Source organism: Schistocerca piceifrons, chromosome 11 (assembly GCF_021461385.2).
Source record: "Schistocerca piceifrons isolate TAMUIC-IGC-003096 chromosome 11, iqSchPice1.1, whole genome shotgun sequence".
In the NCBI taxonomy this organism is placed as follows: Eukaryota; Metazoa; Arthropoda; class Insecta; order Orthoptera; family Acrididae; genus Schistocerca; species Schistocerca piceifrons.
This window is the reverse complement of record NC_060148.1, coordinates 115,977,675-115,994,742: the sequence shown is the minus strand read 5'-3', so window position 1 is coordinate 115,994,742 and position 17,068 is coordinate 115,977,675. Positions and strand designations below refer to the sequence as shown.

Here is a 17,068-nt window from a genome sequence, read left to right as displayed (position 1 = left end):
CGAGATTCTTGTGTTAGTTCACGTCAAATCGCAAGGCAATCTGCCATGAGCCAGAGTTCTGCATCGCGATAAATATCATCCTTACCGTATCAGTCTCCACCAAGGATTAACTGGTACGGGTTGTATGCGTCGCACTAAATATTTAAATGTACGACATGTAGGGTGAGGACGTAGAGGATATCTTTCAGCGTATAAGTCTCTAGCTGTCACTGAATTTCGTTAGCTTTCTCTGTAAATGAGAAGCATATCGACTTGTTCTCCGAAGGAATACATCATTCACATTGGCTTGCTTCGATGATACTAGTCTTACCGTTCTTATTAGTGTTGTATTGCGAAACTGTCGAATGGTGTTTACATGTCAATGGCACGTTAGATGGATGCGCCGTATTCGGTGGATATTTACTATTTGCACGATACACGAGAGAGAATTGTCAGAGCATGTGCTTCGATAAGTGCCGAAGTGATAAGGAATACGACTCACTCCATTACAAGAAGACTGCAGCACTGCATCGACACCAATAGTCATCACTTCGAACACCTACAAATGGGCGTTCATGCCACCTTTTTGTCCTTCGTTGACCTTCAAAGACCTTACTGTTGCACATCATTGCATTCGTCTCGATAGCAGCTATCAGAAAATAAGTACCAAACTATACCATCTCACGTAAAAAAAGAAAACAAAGTTGAGCCTCACGTTTCTGAAGCGACCCCACCTAGCAACAGAAAAGCAACGTCATACACTCCTGGAAATGGAAAAAAGAACACATTGACACCGGTGTGTCAGACCCACCATACTTGCTCCGGACACTGCGAGAGGGCTGTACAAGCAATGATCACACGCACGGCACAGCGGACACACCAGGAACCGCGGTGTTGGCCGTCGAATGGCACTAGCTGCGCAGCATTTGTGCACCGCCGCCGTCACTGTCAGCCAGTTTGCCGTGGCATACGGAGCTCCATCGCAGTCTTTAACACTGGTAGCATGCCGCGACAGCGTGAACGTGAACCGTAATGTGCAGTTGACGGACTTTGAGCGAGGGCGTATAGTGGGCATGCGGGAGGCCGGGTGGACGTACCGCCGAATTGCTCAACACGTGGGGCGTGAGGTCTCCACAGTACATCGATGTTGTCGCCAGTGGTCGGCGGAAGGTGCACGTGCCCGTCGACCTGGGACCAGACCGCAGCGACGCACGGATGCACGCCAAGACCGTAGGATCCTACGCAGTGCCGTAGGGGACCGCACCGCCACTTCCCAGCAAATTAGGGACACTGTTGCTCCTGGAGTATCGGCGAGGACCATTCGCAACCGTCTCCATGAAGCAGGGGTACGGTCCCGCACGCCGTTAGGCCGTCTTCCGCTCACTCCCCAACATCGTGCAGCCCGCCTCCAGTGGTGTCGCGACAGGCGTGAATGGAGGGACAAATGGAGACGTGTCGTCTTCAGCGATGAGAGTCGCTTCTGCCTTGGTGCCAATGATGGTCGTATGCGTGTTTGGCGCCGTGCAGGTGAGCGCCACAATCAGGGCTGCATACGACCGAGGCACACAGGGCCAACACCCAGCATCATAGTGTGGGGAGCGATCTCCTACACTGGCCGTACGCCACTGGTGATCGTCGAGGGGACACTGAATAGTGCACGGTACATCCAAACCGTCATCGAACCCTTCGTTCTACCATTCCTAGACCGGCAAGGGAACTTGCTGTTCCAACAGGACAATGCACGTCGGCATGTATCCCGTGCCACCCAACGTGCTCTAGAAGGTGTAAATCAACTACCCTGGCCAGCAAGATCTCCGGATCTGTCCCCCATTGAGCATGTTTGGGACTGGATGAAGCGTCGTCTCACGCGGTCTGCACGTCCAGTACGAACGCTGGTCCAACTGAGGCGCCAGGTGGAAATGGCATGGCAAGCCGTTCCACAGGACTACATCCAGCATCTCTACGATCGTCTCCATGGGAGAATAGCAGCCTGCATTGCTGCGAAAGGTGGATATACACTGTACTACTGCCGACATTGTGCATGCTCTGTTGCCTGTGTCTATGTGCCTGTGGTTCTGTCAGTGTGATCATGTGATGTATCTGACCCCAGGAATGTGTCAATAAAGTTTCCCCTTCCTGGGACAATGAATTCACGGTGTTCTTATTTCAATTTCCAGGAGTGTATTATGGCCCCAGTTGCCCTATGCAACATTTGTCCCACGACCTTTTCAGCTACTATCATACTTTCGGAGTTATTCTTGGTAACAATAGTTAGTGACTCACCCTGTATACCGTAATGGCGTCTGACAACAATACAATCCCTCTCCCTCTCTCACACGTCCCATCTCTCCATTTCCTTCACGAAGAGTCCATAAAACAACGGTTCGGTAAGACACAGAGAAGGGTTCGTAGCACGGAACGTCCGATTCTTGCAGTCGGTATAAGCCGTTCACCGCAATATCAATTCGTCGCACCCAGTACACCATAACATCATGGAGCTGCAAACCTATGAACGTTGATCTGACCAACTTAACGTGTAGTACGACCACAATCCTTTTCTCTGGTATACTGAGTGGAATCACTAGGACCACCCTCCTGCGTTGTCGTCATGGAGGGATGCAACCTTGACATATGTGTGAGTAAAATGGCAAACGTTTCCTCTTAAGATTCCCCAGTTTCTGCAACACACATGCACCTTTGCCGAGCACGTTAAAAATGCACCTGTCAGAGGCACCGACATCCGTTCAGCTGAGTAGTGCTGAGTAGCTGCTCTAGCGCCTGAGGGCAGGCAGCCCCACCTAAGAGGTGTTGGGGGGAGGGGGGGGGGGCGAGCTCACCTGCCCTGAGGCGCAACTGCAAGCCACCACTTAAAATGGATGGACGTCGATCTCCGACAGGTACAATTTTAATGTGCTCAGCAAAGGTGCATGTGTGTTGCTGAAGCTGGGGAATCTTAGAGGAACCGTTTGCCATTTTATTCACACACATGTCAAGGTAGCATCACGCTACAGGAGGGTGCGAAACAGGAGAGATAAAAAGCATAAACAACCTTTGTGGCTATACATCACGCCATATTTCCTCGAATGCTTTTGAATGAGCTCTAGCGGTTCCACCCAGCTAAAAATTGCCGTCGCACTACAGAGCAGAGCGGTCATCTCACGTTCAATAGGGTTTGAAATAAGGTGGAATCGACGCCCTGAGGGAAGGGATGGTTACACTGACACCCTTTACGCCACCTGCTGAGGACCGTTCGTGTCGATCCTGAGCCACGGTGTGTCTGAAATGCTTTCTTCGGCCACCCATAAGAAAATTGCGATTCCAATGCTGGATGCTGCTGTTCTGACGTCCATAGCACAGTTGTCTATAGAAGGGGTGAGATGTACCTAAGGCAGAGTGTGGCGACTGTCCCATCATGGACACTTCCATTATGGCGTTGGGGAGAATTATGGTGAAAACTCGTGCCAGTGTAACACCATTAACCCACCTTACAGCCGTGAACTTCTTAGCTGTGGCCTTGTTTTCGCACGTTTCGACACCTTGCTGTTTGACGTATTGCAAACCTCGAGAGTGATGTCGCACTGCGCCACGGTTTTGCATCTTTACAGAGGAAGTTCGATGCACCTTTGAGCCAAATTTTAAACGTATCCTTCGCAATGGGGTATAAGTACATGATTTCGCAGAAGTGACAATTGTTTTTTTTATTTTTTGAATAGTTTATATTAGAATGCCTGCCAAAGGGTTTGAAAGTGCTATGATAATGATGCTCCCAAATTTATTTATGCGATTACATATACACTACTGGCCATTAAAATTGCTACACCAAGAAAAAATGCAGATGATAAACGGGTATTCATTGGACAAATATATTATACTACAACTGCATTTGATTACATTTTGAGGTGGCCGAGCGGTTCTAGGCGCTCCAGTCTGGAACCGCGCGACCGCTACGGTCGCAGGTTCGAATCCTGCCTCGGGCATGGATGTGTGTGTTGTCCTTAGGTTAGTTAGGTTTAAGTAGTTCTAAGTTATAGGGGACTGATGACCTCAGAAGTTTAGTCCCATAGTGCTCAGAGCCATTTGAACCATTTTTTTTATTACATTTTGACGCAGTTTGGGTACATAGATCCTGAGAAATCAGTACCCGGAACAACCACCTCTGGCTGTAATAACGGCCTTGATACGCCTGGGCATTGAGTCGAACAGAGCTTGGATGGCATGTACAGGTACAGCTACCCATGCAGCTTCAACACGATACCACAGTTCATCAAGAGTAGTGACTGGCGTATTGTGACGAGCCAGTTGCTCGGCCACCATTGACCAGACGTTTTAAGCTGATGAGAGATCTGGAGAATGTGCTGGCCAGGGCAGCAGTCGAACATTTTCTGTATCCAGAAAGGCCCGTACAGGACCTGCAACATGCGGTCGTGCATTATCCTTCTGAAATACAGGGTTTCGCAGGGATCGAATGAAGGGTAGAGCCACGGGTCGTAACACATCTGAAATGTAGCGTCCACTGTTCAAAGTGCTGTCAATGCGAACAAGAGGTGACCGAGACGTGTCACCAATGGCGCCCCATACCATCACGCCGGGTGATACGCCAGTATGGCGATGACCAGTACACGCTTCCGTTGTGCGTTCACCGCGATGACACCAAACACGGATACGACCATCGTCATGCTGTAAACAGAACCTGGATGCATCCGAAAAAATTACGTTTTGCTATTCGTGCACCCAGGCGACCATCGTGATGCTGTAAACAGAACCTGGATGCATTCGAAAAAATTACGTTTTGCTATTCGTGCACCCAGGTTCGTCGCTGAGTACACCATCGCAGGCGCTCCTGTCTGTGATGCAGCGTTAGTGGCAACCGCAGCCACAGTCTCTGAGCTGATAGTCCGTGCTGTTGTAAACGTCGTTGAACTGTTCGTGCAGATGGTTGTTGTCTTGCAAACGTCCCCATCTGTTAGGGATCGAGACGTGACTGCACGATCCGTTACAGCCATGCGGATAAGATGCCTGTCATCTCGACTACTAATGATACGAGGTCGTTGGGATCCAGCACGGCGGTCCGCATTACCCTCCTGAACCCACCGATTCCATATTCTGCTAACAGTCATTGGATCTCGACCATCGCGAGCAGCAATGTTGCGATACGATAAAGCGCAATCGCGATGGGCTTTAATCCGACCTTTATCAAAGTCGGAAACGTGATGGTACGCATTTCTCCGCCTTAGACGAGGCATCACAACAAAGTTTCACCAGGCAACACCTGTCAACTGCTGTTTGTGTATGAGAAATCGGTTGGAAACTTCCCTCATGTCAGCACGTTGTAGGTGTCGCCACCGGCGCCAACCTTGTGTGAATGCTTTGAAAAGCTAATCATTTGCATATCACAGCATCTTCTTCCTGTCGGTTAAATTTCGAGTCTGTAGCACGTCATCTTCGTGGTGTAGCAGTTTTAGTGAGCAGTAGTGTATATCAGACATTTACTGTAAATATCCTTTTACATGGAACACCCAGAGTAGTTATCAAGGAATAGCATTTTACATTTCCATTTGTTTTTGCACCTCAGTGCTATAATGACGATTTCCTTACTTATTCTCTTTTCAAAGCACATGAAGATTAATGTTCCTAACAGTTAATGTTTTTGCGTTAGCAAGAATGTACACAGAATTGTTTAAATAGATGTTACATTTCTTTAATTTTTTTCTTCCACTTCATTTCCTTGGTATGGTAGCACAGTTCGGTGAAGTCCTAGTGAAAATATGTCGGTCAATAACCAACTACCAGATACTATTTTTCCATTTACTTTTTTTCAGTATATGCCTTTCATTTACTAATTAGTAAGGACCATGGAAATTTATGAAACACTCCTCCATTACATAATACGACCTCCAGATTGGTTTAATACTACGAATTTATGTGCGTTTAGCTTGAAATTATCATTTCCATATTAAGTATGAATTCACTACTTAAAGAACAGTGTCCCCCAGTTAATTATTTCATATTTATTTTAATAACAATAGTTCATGGAATATTAGTGGTTATCGGGAGAATGAAAGTCGTAGAGTTTACATCAGATACATACGCAGCTACTGAATTTTACCATGTGCTGAAATCAACCTGCACACTGCTTCCTGTGCATATAGGGATCTGTTGCTTCCCAACAGTACTATAATGACAACAGTCTCTCAGTTTTAACCCACTTTATTCATTCTTGAAAAAACCATATGGTCCCTAGTCAGTCTTATACAGTCTTCCATCAACCATTCAGTATAGCCACAATGAAAAGATTCACAGTGTAACTCTTACACACTCAGTCAGTCAGAATGAAGTTAAGTTAATTTCTGTTTTTACGGTTTATTTGTTGATAATACGATTGCAGGGTGCTGTTAAGCCCATGGACAAACACCTGATTTTGTTGATAACAAATCTAAGTACTTTAATATTAAAAAGGAATTACCTTCGTGATATGCTGCAAAATATTATTTATTTGGTTAGAAACTGGTTTTCCACCTCTTACGCCATCGTCTGGTTACATCTGAATCGCACAACCACGCAAAATGGCCTGTGCCCTACACAAACATTGCTGATAGAGTTACAAAAATACGCTAATTAATGTATTTTTTATTGAATTGTGATGCCATCAGCTCACACTTTCTTAGTTCGTTGTGCAGTCGTACAATTCGGTCTTAGGCCATTTTCAAGTATCTAAAGCGGAAGTCGGGCGATGCTGAGGGAATTTAGATTAGGAAATGAGACACTTATAGTAGTAAAGGAGTTTTGCTATTTCGGGAGCAGAATAACTGATGATGGTCGAAGTAGAGAGGATATAAAATGTAGACTGGCAATGGCAAGGAAAGCGTTTCTGAAGAAGAGAAATTTGTTAGCATCCAGTATAGATTTAAGTGTCAGGAAGTCGTTTCTGAAAGTATTTTTATGGAGTGTAGCCATGTATGGAAGTGAAACATGGACGATAAATAGTTTGGACAAGAAGAGAATAGAAGCTTTCGAAGTGTGGTGCTGCAGAAGAATGCTGAAGATTAGATGGGTAGATCACATAACTAATGAGGAGGTATTGAATAGAATTGGCGAGAAGAGGAGTTTGTGGCACAATTTGACTGGAAGAAGGGATCGGTTGGTAGGACATGTTCTGAGGTATCAAGGGATCATCAATTTTATTATTGGAGGGCAGCATGGAGGGTAAAAAACGTAGAGGGAGACCAAGAGATGAATATACTAAGCAGATTCAGAAGGATGTCGGTTGTGGTAGGTACTGGGAGATGAAGAAGCTTGCACAGGACAGGGTAGCATGGAGAGCTGCATCAAACCAGTCTCAGGACTGAAGGCCACAATAACAACAACAAAGCGAAAGCATTTTACATTGGATGTGTTATCACTTACGAATTGAGCTTAAGAACAAGTCATAGCCTAAGACATCCTAGAAGAATTATAAGATTGTTAATAGAGGATTCGTTAATGGTTTATCATGTTATTAAATATTTGCTCCCATGATTACATAATTTGTCATAAAGTAAATTGGAAATAATTTTTCATATTTGTTGGTTTTGAACAGTTGTTGCAAAATTCATATGTATGGTCAATGTTGGTGATGTACATACACAAGAAAGATTTAATTATTATGGAAATTTGTAAATGGTACATTAAGCCAAATCTACAAATTCATTGTAACAACTGCTCGGAAGTGGTGTGCCCCAATAAATATTTCCAACCTGCTTCTGGATATTACATGCAGTCATATTTACAACAACGATGGACGATAAATTATTAATAAAATATGAAACAGACATAGGATCAAAGACCTATATGGCTTAATGTACCATTAACGAATTTCTTTAAAATAGTTATAATCTTTCTAGTACATGTATGTTAGCAACAACTGCTCAAAACTAACATGCTACTACAATACGAGAAACTACTTACAGTTTATATTTTGACAACTATATGCAAGCATAGGAGCAAAGATTATCGTGGCATAAGATACCATTAGCAACTTCTCTATGAATTAAGGTAGTATCCTCCTGGTACATATTAGGATATGACTCTTTTCTATGTGAAATTCGGAAGTGGTACCAATGGATTCAATGCGCAGTGCTTCTGTTTCAGATACGTGAAAATAGCTGAAGGCCAAAATTATACAAACGCATATCAAATAAAGATAATGGCAGCGGAAGGTATCTCAAAATCAATTAAGAAATTCATCACAGGTGCGAACCCTGTCCCACTGAAGATTTTTAAATAACGTGATGCAGAGTGGTTCCAAAGGAAAATATTTTTTCTAGCACATACAAACTTTTTCATTTAACAAGAAAATGAAAATATTTTTACATACCGAGGAACCATTACATTTAAGAAAAGATGAAAATTAAGCTGTTATTGTTATTGTAATTTAAAGATGAAACTGGAATTACATTCAATATTGTTATTTAAAATTTTCATAACAGAAACTTAATTTTAAAAAGGCCAAAGGGAAACTGTACATGTTCATTTGAACTTAAGTTGTCACCTTTCGTCATATGTTCGTAAACACAGTGTCCCATCATTGTCATATCTTTTATATCTGTATCAGAAACACGTTTCCATTGTGAGACCTTAACTTTTCCCGGCGAAATGAATGTTCAAATAACTTACGGGCTTGCTGCCGGTTGACGTCGCCGACCACCGCCGGTATTTCGACAGGAGCACACCCTGCCATTCTCAAGGCACAACTGCAAGGAGGAAGCAATGTGCAAGGGAATTTAATACCTCGGTTCACAGAGCAGAAACAAGTAAGATACCTTATACAGAACAAGTAACCGCAGAGTCAACACACAGCCAAAGATAACAAACATCGGAAATATAGTGACTATTTATCAACAGGTGAGGTAGCACTAATTCTGTCCCTCTGTTTATTGACGAGAGACAGAGCCGGATTCCAAGCATCATTTAAACAAAACTCACCATCTCTGTTTATAAGGTTGCTTGATAGTTTGATTTCAACAGCTTCCTTAATAACACTGTCCCAGTAGCTGGACGTGCAAGCCAGAATCTCCGTGTTGCTGTATTCCATAGGATGACCGGTGTCAGGGTAATGTTCTGCAATAACGGATTTGCTCGGCTGTTGTATGCGTGTGTGACGTTCATATTCAATACACCGGTCTTCCACAGTCCTGATTGTCTGACCTATATATGACATGCCACAGCTGCAACGAATACGATTGACACTAGCCTTACGCAAACCAAGATCATCTTTTACGGACGCCAACAGGACCTTAATCTTAGAAAGTGGTCGAAAAACACATTTCACACCATATTTCTGCAAAATACAGCCAATCCTGTTGGAAATGCTTCCTGTGTAAGGCAAAAAGTGCGTAGAATTACGTGCCACTTCGTTGCTATCGTTACTCACCCATTGCATAGAAGGCTGATGGCGCAACGCACGTTTGATCTGCCTCTCACTATAACCATTCTGACGAAAGGTGACTTCGAGATGTGATAGCTCAGCTGCCAAACTTTCAGGGTCTGAGATAACGAGGGCCCTGTGAACCAAAGTACGAAGTACTCCTTCACGCTGAGCTGGATGGTGGCAACTATCAGCTCGCAGATACAAGTCAGTGTGGGTGGGCTTCCTATAAACAGAATGTCTCAACGTACCATCAGTCTTCGTTCTGAAGGGAGACTGATGGTAGGTTGGGACAACAAGATTGGCCGTATTTTGCGGAAATATGGCGTGAAATGTGTTTTTCGTCCACCTTCTAAGATTAAGGCCCTGTTGGACGTCCGTAAAAGATGATCTTGGTTTGCGTAAGGCTGGTGTCAATCGTATTCCTTGCAGTTGTGGCATGTCATATATTGGTCAGATAATCAGTACTGTGGAAGACCGCTGTGTTGAACATGAGCGTCACACACGCGTACAACAGCCGAGCAAATCCGCTATTGCAGAACATTGCCTTGACACCGTTCATCCTATGGAATACAACAACACGGAGATTCTGGCTTTGCACGCCCAGCTATTTGGATAGTATCATTAAGGAAGCTGTTGAAATCAAACTATCAAGCAACGTTATAAACAGATATGGTGGATTTTGTTTAAATGCTGCTTGGAATCCGGCTCTGTCTCTCGTCAATAAACAGAGGGACAGAATTAGTGCTAACTCACCTGTTTATTAATAGTCACTATATTTCTGATGTTGGTTATCTTTGGTTTTGTGTTGACTCTGCGGTTACTTGTTCTGTGTAAGGTATCTTACTTGTTTCTGCTCTGTGAACCGAGGTATTAAATTCCCTTGCACATTGCTTCCTCCTTGCAGTTGTGCCTTGAGAATGGCAGGGTGTGATCCTGTCGAAATATCGGCGGTGGTCGACGACGACAACCGGCAGCAAGCCCGTAAGTTATTTGAACACGTTTCCATTGATTTATGCTCCAATCTCGATGAACTCATGCCCAGTGCGATCGTAATTGATGATATCATTGAGTCAGCATGGGAACATGTAAGGGTCGTCTGTTGTGAAGTTCCATCCTCAAAAATCTTGGCTGAATACTGAACTTCAAAACGCACGCACCTGCACCGGCACTGTACCGCGATGACAAACAAATGATCCAAAATTGCATCACTTGTATGTGGAAATCTGGTGCTCCATAACTTTGGAACCAACCGATCACTTGCCATCCATGACACGCAGAACCGCTCCAGTTTAGCGTTCCAGAGGTGGACAAAGGCGTTTTTGAACAGGTTTGGCTCATCAATATGCATTATCTTGATCAAAAGTATCTGAAAACTCCTATTTAATGCGGAAATAACCGCTAGATATTACAGGAGAAGGACCCAACAGTTTAAATTGATGCAGAGAGTATTGTGTTTTCAATAGAAAAGCATTATGCTAGCTAGGAGAGCTAAGAGACTTCGAAACTGGAGTAGTTCGTAGGATGCTACACGGATAGTAAATCCACCACAGACATTTCAGTCATTCTGAAGCTGGCCCCGTCGACTGATGGTGATATGATTCTGAAGTGGAAAGGTGAAGAAATAACCATAGCTAAATCAAGACCTCCAGATGGCATGTACTGATGGACAGGGAACAACGAGCATTACTGAGGCTGATAAAAGATCACATGAAACCAGTGCAAGGAATCACTCGGGAGTTGCAGAGTACCACCAGCAATCCATCTTGCAAATTACTGTGCATATCAAGTTGAAATGACTGGGATACAATGGTCAAGCAACTCCTCATAAGCTACACATTTCTGTTTTCAGTGCTAATAAGGGAACCTCCCCATCGCACCCCCCTCAGATTTAGTTATAAGTTGGCACAGTGGATAGGCCTTGATAAACTGAACACAGATCTATTGAGAAAACAAGAAGAAGTTGTGTGGAACTGTGAAAAAATAAGCAAAATTTACAAACTGAGTAGTCCATGGGTGACATAAGCAACATCATGGACGAAGTGTGCTAAGAAGCGCCGTGGTCCCGTGGTAGCGTGAGCAGCTGCTGAACGAGAGATCCTTGGTTCAAGTCTTCCCTCGACTGAAAATTTTACTTTCTTTATTTTTGCATAGTTATTATCTGTCCGTTCGTTCATTGACATCTCTGTTCACTGTAATAAGTTTAGTGTCTGTGTTTTGCGACCGCACTGCAAAACCGTGCGATTAGTAGACGAAAGGACGTGCCTCTCCAATGGGAACAGAAAACATTTGATCGTAAGGTCATAGGTCAACCGATTCCTCCACAGGAAAACACATCTGATATATTCTATACGACACTGGTGACGGCATGTGCGTCATATGACAGGAATATGTTGTCGACCCACCTAACTTGTACACTTCGCGAATGGGTAAAAAGATTCTTCTACCTTGCCCGATTTAGGTTTTCTTGTGGATGTGATAATCACTCCCAAAAAAGTGATGAAAACATAAGAGTTTGTCACATAAACTGAAAATAAAAAATTAAAATTTACACTTGATGGAAGATTTAAACCTAGGACCTTTCGTTCCGCAGCTGCTCACGTTACCACGAGACCACGGCGCTCCTATGTTACTATTGTCCTTATTGTTGCTTATCTTCCCTTGAACTACTCAGTTTGTATATTTCGCTTATTTTTTCACAGTTCTACACAACTTCTTCCTGTTTTCTCAATTGATCTGTGTTCAGTTTTTCAAGGCCTATCCACTGTGCCAACTTATAACTAAATCTGAGGGGGGTGCGATGGGGAGGTTCCCTTGTAAGTGTTGCTTGAAATGGTGTAAAGAGAGACGCCACTGGAGAGTAGATGAATGAAAGCGAGTAATATGGAGACATGAACCACGCTACATTTTTAGCAATCAAGGATCAGAATTTGGCGAATCACTGGAAAAAATCGCTTGCAATCATGTGTAGTGTCTACAATGAAGTTGCGGAGAAGGTGCTACTATGGTGTGGGAGTGTTTTTCGTCGTAATTGGGTGATTTTTTTATTGCACATGAGAAAAAGCTAAATGTGGTAGGATGTGGACATATTTAACAGTTTTGAGATGATGATAGTTTGGCGCAACATGACATTGGACCCCCTCATGAATCAGAATCTGTGTGGCAGTGATTTGTGGAGAATAAGATGCCTGACGTGGACTGAACTGCCCACAGTCCACACCTGAACCCAACTGAATATTTTTGGGATGAGTTAGAGGGCCGACTTAGGTCCAGATCTCAGGGTCCACCATCACTACCTTTTCTTGTTTCGACTCTTGAGGACGGATGGGCTGCCATTCTTCCACAGACATTCAGACACTTCACCAAAAGTGTCCCCAGCACAATTTAAGCCGTCATAAGGGAGGAGGGTTCACACCCGTCATATTTTGTCCGCTAACAGGTGTCGCAGTACTCTTGATCAAGCAAGCATTCGTTCCATTGCACCACATGTGGAAACCCCGCACCAGTGTGTATGTATGTCTGTAGGACCTGTACCACGAGCAGTGCGAGTCGGTGTGCGTCATGTTCGCCACCATCCCCAACTTCTCCGAGTTCTACGTCGAGCTGGAGGCGAACAACGAGGGCGTCGAGTGCCTGCGACTGCTCAACGAGATCATCGCCGACTTCGACGAGCTGCTGTCCGAGGAGCGCTTCCAGTGCGTCGAGAAGATCAAGACCACCGGCGCCACCTACATGGCCGCCTCAGGTTGGTCGGCTCGGCTGAAACCCTTCCTACCTTCCTTACTCCTTCCCTTCTCGGCGCCGAGCAACCGTGCAACGCCAGATATGGATTGGTATACGTGTACGGAGATCCTAATTAAAATGGAATGCCATTCCCAGAGATATTTTTAAAACTGTCTGCTTCCGCCGTCCCATACCTTGGAGAAGAATCCATGTACCCCTTCTATGTGCACTTATTGTGTTTAACATGTCCAAATGTGAGATAGCGGTGGGATCGGCTTTTTGAAACCATCTGTGTGGTGATGTAGGTTAAGGACCAAGGAATCACATCCTACAGCTATTCGCCCTGGTGGCCTCTTGTCTGCAAATAATTGACGAAATAATTTCGAAATTTCACGTGATGCTCTATATGTTTAAAAATAGTAAAAATTTACAGATTGGTTCCGTAGAATAAGGTTTAATGTACTGGCCTCATACGCAAAATGGCGTGGGTTCCAGTCTTGTTGAATACTTTCAATTTTTTGTATATTTATATCTTTATCAAAATGACTTCGATCATTATATTTATACAATCAATCGGTTTAAATATATTTTTTACTATTCCTTTGTGAAGTCATATTAGTCATCGTATGAAATACACCATCTGCTCTCAATTATCTTGCTGTCAGTCTTTTCTCACATGTAATCCGTGAACATGTGATTTTGACTACTGTTATGTATTAACTCCGATTTAATTGTTTCTATTCTGGCACCTTATACTTTCATCAATGTTATTGCATTCTTTATTTCTATTTTTCATTTTTCTTGAATTTCATTTTACTTATGAACCTTGTTTTCATTAAATCACCATCCGTGGTATTTTGTCCACAGTTCTAGAATATCTTTTAAATGTTTGTCTGATGATTGCCATGCACGAAGATATACATCTTGTAACGAAATATATCAAATGGCTCTAAGCACTATGGGACTTAACATCTGAGGTCATCAGTCCCCTAGACGTAGAACTACTTAAACTTAACTAACCTAGGAACATCACACACATCCACACATCCATGCTCGAGGCTGGATTCGAACCTGCGACCGCAGCAGCAGCGTGATTCCGGACTAGACCGCCTAGAACCGATCGGCCACACGAAATATATATTCTTGACATCACTGCACAGTCAGTATAAATGGATCATTTTGTCTTTTGTTTTTTAACCGACAGATCGGCATTTTCAAATGTTTAAACATTATGACAGATACATAAAAATAATTAAATTCGAAAGGACGAAGGTTCCAATTGTAAAAAGAATGGCAGGAAGAAAATTAACAGCAATTGAAGTAGTTAAAACGTTGATTAAAGTAACAGAGGAATAGAAAAAATAAACTATGGGTAAACATATTAATTGAATAAAATAACGATCAAGTTCATTTGGATAGAGATTAAAAATTAAAAAAACATTTAACGTAACTTACGAGATTTGAACCAACAAACGTTCATATGAGAGGTCAGTACCTTAACCATTACACTATGCAACCAGTCTATAAAATGTTACCATCGTTAAATTCCCAAACTTTTTTGTCTGGTTCTAGCAAACTAAGGCTCACTAGGGTGAATGGTGGCAAGGCGTGATTCTTTCGACCTTAACCTACGTCACCGTATAGATTCCCGAAATGCAAATTTTCCCATGTGTCTGTCTGTAACTACCATTCTGCGTTCAAAGTCTGTTAACTCCCGCCCTGCGGCCATGGTCACGTCGGAAATGTTTTCACTAGGGTCACAACGAGTACAAATGACAGATTTGCCAATGCATCGCACTTTTATACCTTCTGTACGGGATACTGCCGCCATATGTATATTTGCATTTCGCTGTCACGTGACTAACTGCTAAAGCTTTTAAAGTCACAGCTATGAAAAATCGTATTTGACTTCTCCGTTACGAATAAAGAAATGTGTGTCAGTGGTTTTGGAAATTCAATCCCTTAGGGGAAGGGGGAGGAAATAGGGAATGGAAAGTTTTGTGAAAATATTTCGTTATGAAAGCATTTTTAAAGGTAAATTTATGAAACTTTGTAGTTACCTTATCGGTTAGAGATAAAAAGAAGTACGTGTTTCAATGTTTTTGAAAATTCAATCTCTGAGCAAATGTAATAGGGGATTTCGGTATATTAAGCATATTTAAATGGAAATCGGTATTTTTTCTCCGGTAGAAAAAAAAATGTGTTAGCAGATGAAACTTTCCTTGGAAATATTACCGCATGATCTCAAAAGGCAGGATTAACAAACACCTCCAACTCCGACCACCAGGACAGCTTTTTCGTCAGAAGTACATCCGGGAAAGATCATGCCACTATGGCCTCGATTAGCGAGAAAAGTTTAAAAGATGTTGCAGTTTGTGAACTAAATCAAAGAAATGTATCACCACGACATAACGACTTTGTCATAATTACACAGGAAAAGAAACGGATCTATAACACGTCAGTTTTTCAGTAGCCCTAAAATATCTTTACAAAATTATTTTTGTTGCAATTACTACGCAAATTAATCATTACTGATGCCACGTTTAAATATGCTTCCATCCACAGGAATATCCGTTTGTCATGACCAGGGACGGTGTTTCTAGATTGTTGATTCGCACGTGGACAGTGTGTGGGAGAATGTATAAATATAATTAATTGTTTTTTTTTTAATTTTCAGTTCTTATTGTTGCAGATGATGCTGTCGTTCGTGTCTAGAAAAACCATGAGAAGATAAACAAATTGGAAAACGATTTAGAAAAGATGCCTATTCGGTGCGAAAATTGGCAATTAACCCTCATCCACATGAGTCCTAAAAATAATCCGTTAAACTTCGGTTACACGATAAATGAACCAAATCTAAACGCTATAAATTCACCTAAATGCCTAGGAATTACAATTACGAACAACTTACGTTGGAAAGAACCCATGTAAAATGTTGTGGTGAAAGCGATCCAAAGACTGCGTTTTACTGGCTGAACACAGAGGATGCATTAGATCTACTACAGAGACTGCCTACACTACGCTTGACCGCCCTCTTTTGGAGTACTGCTGCGATGTGTGGGATCCTTACCAAATCGAGAAAGTTAAAAGAAGAGCTGCATGTTTTGTATCATCGCGAAGTAGGGGAGGGAGCGTCACGGACACGATGAGGATTTGAGGTGGACATTATTAAAACAAAGGCGTTTCTCGTTGCGACGGAAATTTCAATCACCAACTTTCTCCTCCGAATGCGAAAATGTTTTGTTGACTCTTTCCTACACAGGGAGAAACGATCATAATACTAAAATAAGCGAAGATCAGAGGTCGAACGGGAAGATACAGACGTTAGTTCTTTCTGCGCGCTTTTGGAGAGTGGAATAATAGAGAATTATTGTGAAGGTGGTTAAACAAACACTCTGCCTGACAGTTAAGTGTGATTTACAGACCATCCATGCAGATGGAGATATAGATGCTTTATTAAATTTTAACGCCCTATCTACAGGTTAGTTTGCGTTGAGTTTGTATACTTTCCGCACAGTGTGTAGATCTACACATGAGTAACAGGCGTAACAGCACACGAGATCTTAAAGAAAAACGAAGAAATCTGTGCACACCTTAGTCTACCGGAGCGAAGCACAGAGTTCTAAGTTAGTGCTACTGTAACACTCCTTTGGGGTGGGCCCAATACTGGTTGGTTGGTTGATTTGGGGGAGGGGACCAAACAGCGAGGTGTCAAGGATGGGGAAGGGAGTCGGCCGTGCCCTTTCGGAGCAACCATGACGGCCGGCATTTGCCTGGAGCGATTTGGAGAAATCACAGAGAACCTAAATGAGGGAGGCCAGACGCGGGTTGGAACCGTCGTCCTTCCGAATGCGAGTCCAGTGGCTAACCACTGCGCCACCTCACTCGGTCGCCCAATGTTGCTTTTACATCTGAAGATTTCTCTCCGTTCAGAACGTCATGCTGTGCTCTCTTTGCTAGAAA

General features: G+C 43.2%; 1 protein-coding gene across 1 annotated transcript in view; it reads left to right on the top strand.

The window, feature by feature from the left end:
* The window catches only part of LOC124719778 (adenylate cyclase type 5-like), a 597,816-nt gene that overhangs the window by 490,041 nt on the left and 90,707 nt on the right, over positions 1-17,068 (top strand). The window contains exon 16 of the mRNA XM_047244976.1: positions 12,908-13,127. Within this exon, the coding sequence (XP_047100932.1) occupies positions 12,908-13,127 (220 nt within the window). The remainder of the gene's footprint in view (positions 1-12,907; positions 13,128-17,068) is intronic.